This window comes from Toxorhynchites rutilus, chromosome 1, assembly GCF_029784135.1.
Source record: "Toxorhynchites rutilus septentrionalis strain SRP chromosome 1, ASM2978413v1, whole genome shotgun sequence".
Classification (NCBI taxonomy): domain Eukaryota; kingdom Metazoa; phylum Arthropoda; class Insecta; order Diptera; family Culicidae; genus Toxorhynchites; species Toxorhynchites rutilus.
Window position 1 is genome coordinate 122,927,220 of NC_073744.1, and position 12,814 is coordinate 122,940,033.

Here is a 12,814-nt window from a genome sequence, read left to right on the forward strand (position 1 = left end):
TTTGCTATAGCAGTTATTGCAAAACTTTGCAGAACATTGAAGCGCAACGCTAGTTTGTGCTGAAAATAATGAATCACGGCTCAAACTAAATCAAAATATCAAAATCATAGTTTGATTTTCTATTCTGCTCAGATATTTTTAACAAAATTCGGACATATAATTATTGCTAACAAACAGCATTTTATGCATGAAAAGAACAGTCCTACATAACAGGGGTTATTAGTTCGACTTAATGTTTCGCTATTGAAGTCCTTCGGATTGTGTTATACATATTGAATTGAAGCGATCTCTCATATACCGATAAACTGAAGGGTATCCCAGACAGTCTTCATCACTATCCGAGAACCGAGAATTCTATGCTCATTTTTGAAGCAGGTTTTACAGATTCTAGGCTGTCGCTAAGAATCTATAGATTCTGCCAATGCCTAAAACAGTTCTCAATATTTGTATCTAGTGTAAAATTTTTCAGCCTTATGAACTAGTTTCCCGACTACTTTTTCTTGAAATGTGGTGAGCTACCGTTTGGATAGTGTTTGGAAATATTATCCGTATGAAAATTAAGTTTTTAATCTGATAGAGTTGGAATTTGGAACTCATAACATACATAAGTGGATAGCATCAAGCTACAAGGCTTATACATATAACATAACATTTAATTACACTTTATGGCAATGCCCTGAAGCCTTCCATAGAATGAAAATCTCGAAACCTACAATCTAAAAAAAAAACAATATTTTAAAAAAACAACACTTGTTTCTCAGCTATTATAATTCCATCGTCATTGGTTGTAATCCGATTCAAATGCTTCGTAGCCCATCACTTTAGTCTGCCATCGATCAGGTACTGATTTAGTCCTAGTTGCTTAATCGCAATTCTAGCCCGATTTATGGTTTTGTTTACCGCCGTCGAAGCACTGGTTAACTTATGTTGTACTTCCGAAAGGTATCCGGACACAACAATGGCTCCTGTTCCCTAAGCTACATCGACTTCAGTGTGCTCCTCCTTGCACGGAAGTGTCCATAGCGTCCGCGGTTTATCCATTCATTTGTTATTATCCCTCATCATCTCAGACACCTCAGACAAATCATCAGATATTTCTGATAATTCGCGACTGATCGAATTCCAGACCTGAAAACAATTGGTGTCTATGTAGAATTTTGGTACGAATCGTTTACCGAAATACATACCTTCGATCATGTCAATTTTGAAACGATTTGCCCCACCGTATAGCATCCAGCAACATTCAATCAGTAGACAAACGACAAATAATTTTAAACACTCAAAACATACCAGAAATTATGACCACTCTCTATTTTGAAAAGATAAACAAACGATTAGCATCAAACTGAAGGGCCTATGCAGAATTTTTTTATTATCTGAAATGTTTATTATTCAAAATGTCTGTACTGGAGAGGTTTTAGTAATGTAATCTAGCATTATATGATGTCAAAGTTTTAGCCTATTTTCTGTATTATTAGGCTCAGCTAAAAACATTTCTAAATAATCAAAATCAAGGAATTTATAATTTGCTTTTTCGATATTGTTGTGAATTACTACTTCATACATTGGCCCTTTTGAAAGAGGTGCCTGATTTGACGTTTTAATAATGAAGCCGTTTTCAGTTGTCATTCATCTGTTCGTCACCATCAAATGAACTCGTCTCATCACAGTCGGTCGACCCTCAGAATAGCGCGTCAGTTCTCATATGACACCGACACGATGAATCTCACCTATCCCGATGCGACTGTCGGAATAGTCCCCAACATCCCACACTTTTTATACATGCTTTGGCATGTCCTTCTAATGTACGAAAGTGGTCACTGAACGGTTCATTAAAGTGAACCGTTTTGCCCATCTCTAGTAAAAACAATCAACTGTGAAAATTGAGCACTCTTCAGGTATGATACACCTAGAAAATGGCATACTAAAAGAAGCTGCCAAATCTTTGGTAATGCAAACAATAGTAGAATGTAGGGGGCCTGGGGGTCACCCTAAGGAACATGCCCATTTGCCGTGTCCACATATCAATAAAACTCCCATTCTTCGAAGAATATAAGCATAAGGTGACAAGGTATATAAGCTTTTGAAAACAGAATATTGTCAGTAGTAATCCTCCACTGACCACTTTGCCCAACAAACAACGAAATGCGAAATAGGCGAAATAATCGCTGAAATTGAACAAAATATCTGTTCAACTCTCCTAGAATATGTGTCGTCCAAATTTTTGATTTTTCGAAAATATTAGATCAAATAAACAAAATTTCACTAGAAATTTCTTAAATTCGAAACGCACAAAACTACAGCCGAATGTGTACCGAGAGAGCGATTTTTGTTTTTATTATATTTTGACATGCGACAGCTCCACCGAAGTACAGGGTGACTCAAAAATCATTAAATCCTTCAAACATAAGATGACCATCAATACGGTGTCAATAGTCAAAGTTATACTGCCAAACGAGCAGGTGACCACTTTACCCCCACTACTCCTACATATTTTCTGCAAATATTACCAACCGTACAGTGATCCAAACTCGTAATCGTACGCCACCATGCAGATTCTATTCAAAGTCGAAAAGGAGCTTTCGGAACATCCTATTTAGAAGAAGTCATTGTGTCGTATGAAAGTTGAAAGGTTTGCTGTCTGTTTTCAGCATAATAGTTTTTATTTCTCTAAGGATGGCGAATGTATAAAAATTGAACCAAACTCATATTCGTACGGTGATTGAAATTCCACAGTGTTTGCCGAATGATCCATTCCTGAAAAAATCGCTTTCGTTCGTTCAAATATGATCATACAGAAATCATTTCCCCCAGCGGCATCCTTTTGTTTTTACGTGCTACAAATCACGACACAAAATAGAACGAGACGACTCTGCATCGGTTCGTACTTCATGATACACCGACACGCAAGCAAAACCATCATATATGCTTTCGGTGCAGGAAGTTTATTTTCTTCTTTACCTCTAACATATGCATATCGACCTCTCCATGCATCATGAAACAGCAGGGTCGTACGGACTGCGCAAAGCGATAATAATCACAATTGCTGACAAAAGTCAAAGTTCCATGAAGTTGCTCTAGAATCCAAACATAGTAGACATTAGAATACTATTTCTGTAATCAAAGAAAAAATTAAACATTTCAGTTCGTGATATGTTCTGTTTTTGTTTTCATAATGCGAAAAATATGATTTGGAAATCTATAATTAGCTTCTGTATATCCTCTTTCAACGTTATTCGTTGACACATTCAATTTTGTACCATTTGAGTAACTGACTGGTATGCCTGGTATGTGAACTTCCTATCCTCCTGGCTACTAACACAACCAAAACCCGTGAATCTTCCCACCTTCTATTCTTCATCTCGCCTTCATGCTATGCGATGGTTTACAGTTATTGCTTAACACTTTCGTCGCCCAGAGCGATTCGGTCGAGTTTCCTGTGTTGTTGCCATTTTAGATTTGCATATTTCATAAATAACTGTGTTCTACTAGTCAAGCCCTTTCAATTGATACCCATATTGATGGGGTTTTGATAAAATATGTAGTCTGCTATTTTGTAGCGGCCGCCATCTTGGAAGATCATGGAATACGCAGTTTTATAACGACAGCAGAGATAAAGGCGTGTTCCAAATTTCAGATCAATCGGTCAAAAGAAAGGGGATTAAATTTCTATAGATATGGGACAACCCTACAGATAAACATACAAACATACTTACAATAGGACATGATAAATGAAACCGTTTAAAAGTATAGTATAAAAACTATTTTTTTTATGCTTTTGAATATTCTACATATACCATATTTGCATTAAAATGCCTATTCTATCAAATTCCTTTTAAAAATCCTATTCAAATTCAACGAGAAAAGTGTCACCCACGTCTGGTTGACGGGGCCTCTCAGGAAATACACCCGTCACCCAGATCTGGGATCTTCCGTACTGTTTTCATATACCGCTTCCCTAACCAACTTAGTGACGAAACGGCCTCACTTTAGGACATACTTTTGGCGCCTTGGTTTTAATTATCTTATGACCAATTCTTCTTTCAGTAGTAAAACCGTCATCGTTCAATGGCCTTTTCAACTAGATTGTTTCTTTTAGCACACGAAAATTTCCAGTACATTGGGTCTGGTCACAAAGTTATCCAGAGATAATGTTTTGGCTTGCTATTCTACGCGAGATCTGCTTCCCGTAAAGGGTGAAACGATCAAAATATGGTCAACTTGAATTTAACGTATTCCTTTTGAGTGTGAATTTAAAAAATCCTGAGCACCACTCATTCTGTACATTCTTGCGTGTAGAATAATTCCTCTATTTTGATTTTAAGATTTGCTCTTTAGTTCTCCAATAGCGTCCAAGCAAAAGGAGCAACGCTTTGTAATTGAGGTTTCTCCCAAGCAGCTTCCGTGACAAAAGTTTGGGAAGGGTACATCTCCATCTACAGTGGAACCCCAATTAGCAGCGAGCGGATGATCTAGGGTGCGGATTTTTCGCGACAGTGAGTTCCATAGTGATACCATTGTATTCTGAAAACAATCGTCTGATGAGGAACGCGGCAGAAGTGTTGGAATATATTTTCTCTATTTGGGAAAGCAAAATTATTGTAATTCCTTTTTAGTGACCAAATGTTTTTCAGTATGTTTTTCAAATTTTTATCTGGAAGCTTTTGAGGATGGCGTGAAATAAACGAAAAAGTACGTTTTTCACTATAGACCCTATGTTAAACCACATAGGGGTTCAAATAAACCGCCAAAATTTCTTATTTAATATCCTATACAATATTTGCCATACAGCAGGTGATTTGGTTTGGGTGCACTTTTTACTTCCTTACCCGGCCAGGTCCTCTGGATAAATTCAAAGAATTACAACAACAATTGGATTCTCGAATACACTTCACGGTGGAAACGAAAGGAACGGCACGCCATTGAACTACGTTTTACGAGTTAGTGGAGTGTCGAAGATAATGATGAGTTTTCAGGCAGAATGAGCACTTTTCAAATAAAAAATCATTAATGAAAATTATCTTCTTCGTATCAAACTGGTATTCAATGTGAGTGGAAAACTTTGTTTTCTTCATGTGGTATAATAATCCCATACAAAAATTTAATCTGAAGATAATTTGATATTATAATGATAAATTTAGTGGGAAACTAATCTCGCATCCAGATGTCGACACCGTTCCGTTGTCATCGCGAATGCGTTTCATACCGTTTCCACCGTGAAGTGTATTCGTAGTGTATTCGAGAATCAGGCCCGACATCTATTTTCGACACTTCACTAACTCGTAAAACGTAGTTCAATGGCGTGCCGTTTATTTCGTTTCCACCGTGAAGTGTATTCGAGAATCAGGCCCTTTGTGTTCCTGAAATTCGATCGAATCAAATCCAATCAAGTTGTGCGAATGGGACCACATTACCATGCAATTTGACATTGACTGCATCGAACTTCTTGTTCGGTTTGTGTGAAACGAAAATCGTATCGGATTTAGGTAGGATAAAAGTCGTTTTGAAATAAATATTATGAATGGAAACTAACTTTTTCGTATCAAAAATGTGTTCTATGTAATAGACTAACACGTTTTCTGCAAGCGGTGAAAAAATCTTGAGTTACAATTGTATCTGGTATTGATTCTATATTACTGATAAAATTTCAGCAGAAATCAAGTCAAAAACAAAAGGTGAGGAAAATCATGGGAAATACTCGGTTATGCATTAACTTCAATGGCCAAACCAATTAAATGTGGCAAGAAGATAATGCTGTGCGTATGTCTGGATCAGCTCGGATGATTTATGAGCTATCCCAGCCTAACGAACTCACCACTTAAGGACCTTATCAACAATTGATACATCAATTGAGCCGAGAACAAACACTATCAATAATTAGAACCTTGGAAAATAGGATGAGTGAATGTAGTAGGTAACGTAGATATTACCCGGCTCTCTGACAGCATTACCGCCGTGTAAAACACAAATTTTTCTTCATTTTCAAAAATCGTTAGTTACTTATCATAGCACGGCTACGTAAATCTCGAAACAAAATCTGGCGTTTTTTCCTAAACTTTAAAACTAGTTTTCTGTTCGAAAAAAAAATACTTCACGCTGAACAACAAATAATTCTGGACTTCTTTTTCCCCATTAATAATATAAATTCAATAAAAAAGACCTGATCCACTTATTTTTCGAAAGCACCTGTATTTTAATCGATACCAATCTACTGATGAGTAAGTCAGAACTCTCTTGCTACTGGAGAAACTATAGAAACAACACAATACTGATCATCGTTCAATATTGCATCTCGAATTCAGTGCTCATCTTTCAATACCATGTTTGATTTTGCAACTCTGAATCAGTTTTTCAAGTGAGCATAAAATACTCCATATAAACCTAACGTAATTATTACAGCGTGCGCGTGCGTGCGTGATTATTTGCTAGAAGCCGGAATTCGCACTCAACACCCGACTCAACAATATTCAGCGATTTAGTATTGATTGAATATTTGCACCCGTAGGAAGAAAATGCTAAGCTAAGCTGCTTGAAATGTTTATACTATTACCAGTACTCTTTACACTGTCAAGGGCGTTGCTCGAAAACAACGAAGATGGAATTGATTACAGAGATGAACGGAGTGTTCATCCGGATTGCCACAAGAACGTTACTGAATGCAAGCTGGAGGTTATTGTGAATTTTGAACAAGCTGGAGCTGAGTACGCAATTCAATTTGACTGTTCGAAGGATCCAGTCATCGATCATCCCTCAATGAATGTGTTTAAAAATGTGCAAAGTTACAAATTGCTTGGTGGTGAAGTAACATGTAATGAGTTTGGACTTAGATATTTGAATTTCCCAATAAACGTCGAGCAACTGGAACTTGAGGATTTCTGCTTGGAAGATGTCAAACCTAATGTATTTGCCGATTTTTCAAACCTTAAGAAGCTTACGCTGAAAGACAGCATTATTTATAAAACATCTAGTTTGTATTTTGAAGGATTGGACCGTCTAAATCAATTGGCCATTATAAATATGAGTTTTCCTCGAACGAACACTGTTGGTTCAAATCATCCATTTGATTCGAATACGGAGTTCGATGTGACGAAAATGTTCGAACTGGAGAATATCACAGTAGTGGATACGATAATCACAAGTTTAACCTCGATAGTAGACACTTTTCCGCAGAGATTACAGTTCATTCATATGGATAATGTAAGCAGTCAGAAACCCGTTCAAATCAGACTAGATGGTAAGATGAAGAGTCCTTTCATTACTAGCTTAGTTTTAAGGAAATCGAAGATCGTAGAATTTGAGTTGTGCGATTATGCCTTACTTTGCTATCTAGATTTATCGAACAATGAATTAACTGAAACAAAACTATACCTGTATTTGCTTCCGAATTTGAAAGTGTTAGATCTTAGTTTCAATCTGATCGAGGAAATCAACGGCGGCCATTTCACTGATTGTCCAAATATAATGAAACTGATTATTCGTAATAACAAAATTCAAAATATTAAGAACGATGTGTTAGAAAATTTCAAACATCTGGAATATTTAGATCTGTCATTCAACAGACTCCATCGATTGCAATCATTTTTAAAGCCGATGTTCGCATCAATACAAGTTGACAACAACCCATGGGATTGCATTTGGTTAAGTCATCTAATCTATGATCAACCAGAGCTGTATAGTCGTTTGAAGTATGTTAAGGTTCACAATAGCCTAGGTGTGCGAGGTTTACCATGTCATATTGGAATGGAAGAAATTAGTCTTGCATCCGTGGTAAAACCTCCGATGCATTCAACGATAGCGAAGCATCCAGTTGGTCTCATACAACCACATCCTACGGTGTCAGTCAAAGAACCATACAATGTGCCGTCAAAATTCAAAATCATACTCGTGACAATCGCTTCCGGTGTTTTCGTGGCACAAATTCTTCTCCTACTGTATAATAGACACAGAAGACACCACTTTCAACCATTTTATCGACGGCTTCCAAAAGATACGGCCAGTTCAAGTATCCGTGATACTATTACCACTAGGACCACCTCATTCCTATACGAAAAACCCATTAGAGAAGATCAAGAAACTGAACCCAACAATATCTACGAAGAGATCCGGGAAGAAGAGCAAACCTATGATCTTTTGCAGTTCCATAGAACCGATTTAGAGGAAGATATTTTAGAGGTGTGACTAATTAGAGTAAAATATTTTTGAATCGAACAATTGTGACTAATCTATTCCGAATTCCGTATTGCCACCATCTTTAAGCATAGCTAGAGCATCTCCACACTTTGTCGTTTAGAATAATAAATGATTATGTTCAATACTGAAGAATTGAAACAAGATTTTGATTTAGCCATTCAAGAGTTTTTCATGTTATGAAATATTGAGATTAGACCGCAGGTGACGAATTTCATGCCAACTCGATTTTTTTTTCAATGATTTTTTTTCAAAAATTTGTTTGATATGTTTAAATAAACATAAATGTTACAAGTAATTTTTTTTCAGGAGTCTTTATACAAAAATACCTTATGTTCCGAAAACAATAAAAGATAGGAAGTTGATGGCTTCGACAAAACTTATTTTAATAAGATCCAAAACTTTGTCGAATACACTATATCGCTATCTTGACTTTAAACAAAATTAGTATTAGTTGTAATTTTTTCATAGAAAACATGAAAAAGATGTTGTTCGTAGTACTTTTTTCCTGTAAAAGTGCCATCTTTCGATGTATGAACAATTTGTTGGAAATTATAAGGGCTATTCATATTTTTTTTTGAAAATTAAAAAAAATACGTTTATACGTTTTGGAGCAAAAAAAATTTAAATAATTTTATTTTTCGAAGATTTTTTTTAGTCTAATTCATTTTCGAATATTTTAAGTATGCAATGTTGCTTAAATAACTCATGTCTTTACACCCACAACGTTTCACTACTGTCTGAGATGGTGCTGCCAACTCCTAATATAAGTTGGCATGAAATTCGTTAGGTGATTCGTTCAGACGGAGGCGGTGAGTAATTGAACCGCGAACTACAATCATTCTATGAAAGCGAAGGAATTAACACGTTCGTCGCCCAACTCGACGTTTTTGAGTTACTTTCAAGGCCCAACCTGCGAACAAATTATTAAATGAAGATCAAACTTAGTTTGTAGACAACTTTTACATGCTCTAGCAATATTTTTCTTAATTTGACGACGAATTGACAACAATAACACATGCCAAAGTCATATTATATGGGTTTCGCAAAAAACTGCAGTACAAACCATCCGTACTATGAATTAATAAAAAGTATAGTATAAACATTATGGTTTAATTATTTTCCTACACATTCTGTAGTTACATTTAGGTGCCTATTCAATCAAATTCCTTCGAAAAATATTGGGTTGGGGAAAAATAAATGTCGTATATTGTCAATACATGGCAACACTTAAACATATCTTGTGTTGTACTTATCACATCGGGTCATACTATACGGCTATTTAAAGACGACAATCTGCACTGAGAGGAACATTTAGTAAATATGACGAATTTTTTGGTACATGTTACCAATTCTCTAGTCATTAGTAGGGTAGAAACTAATCATTGGTACATGTTACGAAAGAAAAATGGTAGGAAAAAATGTCAAACAAACTGCGATTTGTTGGTACAACATTGGTGCAATATCAGTGAAAATGTTGCTTCTCATTTGTGAGGATTACCTATCAGGGATTATGAAAATATTTTTTAATAATTATTTTTAATTCAAAAAATGTATTTGATTACATTTAACTCCACATACTTAGAATACATTATACTAATAACATATAACTTATTCTATAAACAGTAACAATTATTCTACAATATAAAAATTATCATTGTTAATAATAATAACAGTACTTCTTCTTCTTCTTCAATGGCACTAACGTTCCTAGAGGAACTTCGCCGTCTCAACGTAGTTTTACTTACGTCATTTTTATTAGTACTTAGTTGAGATTTCTATGCCAAATAACACGCCTTGAATGCATTCTGAGTGGCAAGCTTCAGAATACGCGTGATCACAGTGCAAGTCGGAGGAAATTTCTTTGACGAAAAATTCCCCCGACCAGAACGGGAATCGAACCCGAACACCCGGTATGTTAGTTATGACGCTAACCATTCGACCAAGGGAGGCACCATAATAACAGTACTTAATAACATCAATTATTCTATGAGCAGCGTACAAGGGGAAAATTAATATCGCAGCCTCAACCACATCAATTTCATATGCATTTCCAAAGTCTCGAGTACTCGAAAAAGTTTCCGTTCCTCTTCCTGCTGCATCGCTCTGGTTTGCATTATTTAGGGACGGGGATAGCTGATTAACAGAGTGTCGGTAGCACAGCACGTTTCATCCGTATTTTGTTCTCTCGTGTCCCCATGAACAAAGGAAAAACATATGTTAATAATATTAAATATGTATACATGTAATGAAACATAACATCAACAAAATGCTCACCTCCGAATATCTTCGTCTCCAAAAGAGAAATGGCAATTGCAAAGTGCGCGCTTCACAGATGTTAGGTATGACAAAAAAAAACAAGGTTACTAATGGTATGAAGTAACATATACGAATCCTTGGTAAGAACGTTCATTGCGCCTGACACCAATTTTACGCGATTTTGGTAATATTTACAAAAAATATGTATATTTTACCAATGTTTTGGCTACTAAAGATTTGGTAGCTGCTTTTACTAAACTATTTCTCCAGTGTGTGCTACAAGTGTCATTTTGACAATGTTGTGATTGTCCTTTTCATTCTCAAGTTATAGCGCGTCAAAGATGGAGTCCACCAAGCAAGAAATTCGTCATATTTTACGTTTCTACTACCTGCGAAGTAAAACTGCAACGATGGCGGCCGAAAAAAATCGTGTAGTTTATGGATCCGATACTGTAACGATTCGCACAGCGTTGGTTTGATCGATTTCGTTCTGGTGTAGTGGCTGTCGAAGATACACCCCGTACTGGTAGGCCAATTGTCGTGGAAACCGATAAAATCGTTGAAATCATCCAAGTAGACCGGCATGTGAGCACTCACTCGATTGACCAGGAACTGGGTATAGACCATAAAACCGTTTGGGACCATTTGCAGAAGATTGAATTCCAAAAAAAGCGTGATGTACGGGTGCCACACGAGTTGACGCAAAAAAATCTTTTAGACCGAATCAACGCCTGCGATGCACTGCTGAAAAGGAACGAGCTCGACCCATTTTTGAAGAAGATGGTGACTGGCGATGAAAGATGGATAGTCTGATTTGTTTCAAAAGGTATCAGTTGTAAAAGAATAAGGGTTTTAGCCTACTGAAACTGAGTGATATAAGATATAACGAGAGATCAAATAAATTTAGTACGAGATTAAGAAATTGAGAAAAGCAACTAGGAAGATTTTCGAATAATAATGATCAATGAGAGGCATTGACAGCAGCAGTATCAAATAGATTCCACAATGATCAGATAGCTTTCAATGGAATACGTCGAAGATTTCCGGAACCGAATCATAATATTGAAAGAGAATGCAGAGTATTCAGAGTATTAGTATTAATCAGCGTCGTGATTTTTTTTACAATTTCTGGAGGTGTGGAAACGTTCATCACCGTACGTTGACTTGTTCAGGACATATTTCGCGGGTTTGACAATCAAACTCTTTGTAAGATTAACTACGGCTCTTGAAACGACATCCTGACTAGGAGCCTCCAGTGAACAGAAATGTAGCATATATTGGAATATGGAATGGTAGAATGGAATATGAACTGAGTTGGATACGAAAAATGATTTGATAATCAAGAAGATTAAAATCAGGTAAAGTACCAATTTCATATCGTGGAGATATTTGGAACAAATTGGGGATTAAATACTGCAATTAGGTATTTAGTTTTGAAAACTTGACAAATTTGGACCGAATTAAATGGAAATGGAGACAGTAATTTTTACACTTATGGAAGTAGGTAAGGGGTTTAGGCAACCGAAACTGAGTGAAACAAGATGTAATGAATTTAGTTTAATTCTAGTAGTTTTGGTTTAGTATGAGACCGAAAAACAAAAAAGCAACGAGGAGTTTAAATGAGTTGCATTGGCAGCAACAGCAGCATTGAATGCATTTCACAAAAATCAGATAGAATTCCTCCGAAAACGCAGAGGATTTTCGGAACCGAATCGAAGTTGATAGAGGAAAATGCGCTTTTCGGAAACAGCAGGAAGAGCATTCTCCAGAGAGAACCAACGTCGCGATTTTATTTCTAATTAGGTTGGTCACAAAGAATGATGCATCACGAAGATCAGAATCAGGTAAATGAGAGAATTTAATCAGATTTAATCTCCATTTTTTATGGGATTATGGAGTGCTAATTTTATATTGTGGAGAAGTTTAGAGCAATTTGAGGATCAAATACGGCAATTAAGTGATTCAGTGATTCAAATATTGGCAAATATTGGCTGGATGAAGAATTGAAGGGTGTAGTCAGAGTTGTTTGAAAAAGTTCTTGTTACAGAAGAATGAGAGTTTCAACCTACTCCAATTGGGTGAAACAAGGAACGACGATGGATCTTATAGATATAATATGAGACAGGGTAATCGGAAAAAGCAACGAGGAAATGTTTCGGAGGATTTATGGTCGATGAGAGGCATTAGCAGCAGCAGTACCAAATGGATTTCATTATTATTAGGTAGCAAAGAATTTACGAGATCGAACCACGGCATCGAAAGAGTACGAAAACAATTCTTCAGAAGGAATCAGCTTTGCGATTATACTTCCAATTGCTGGAGATGCGGAAACATTTATCACCGAGCGTCGGCTTGTTTTGCGAACGGC

At 36.4% G+C, this 12,814-nt stretch overlaps 1 protein-coding gene and 1 long non-coding RNA gene across 2 annotated transcripts; one reads left to right on the forward strand and one right to left on the reverse strand.

The window, feature by feature from the left end:
* Nucleotides 1-232: 232 nt before the first annotated feature.
* Nucleotides 233-7,588, reverse strand: LOC129761927 (uncharacterized). The gene is made up of 3 exons (XR_008740506.1): nucleotides 7,369-7,588; nucleotides 1,188-1,309; nucleotides 233-1,128 (listed from the first exon to the last, which is right to left on the reverse strand). It is a non-coding gene; the product is annotated as an uncharacterized LOC129761927 (long non-coding RNA).
* Nucleotides 6,320-8,211, forward strand: LOC129761926 (toll-like receptor 7). Its single transcript, XM_055759780.1, has 2 exons — nucleotides 6,320-6,355; nucleotides 6,430-8,211. The coding sequence occupies exon 2, from the start codon at nucleotides 6,535-6,537 to the stop codon at nucleotides 8,176-8,178; it is 1,644 nt and encodes a 547-aa protein (XP_055615755.1). The 5' UTR covers nucleotides 6,320-6,355; nucleotides 6,430-6,534; the 3' UTR covers nucleotides 8,179-8,211.
* The last annotated feature ends 4,603 nt before the right edge of the window (nucleotides 8,212-12,814 follow it).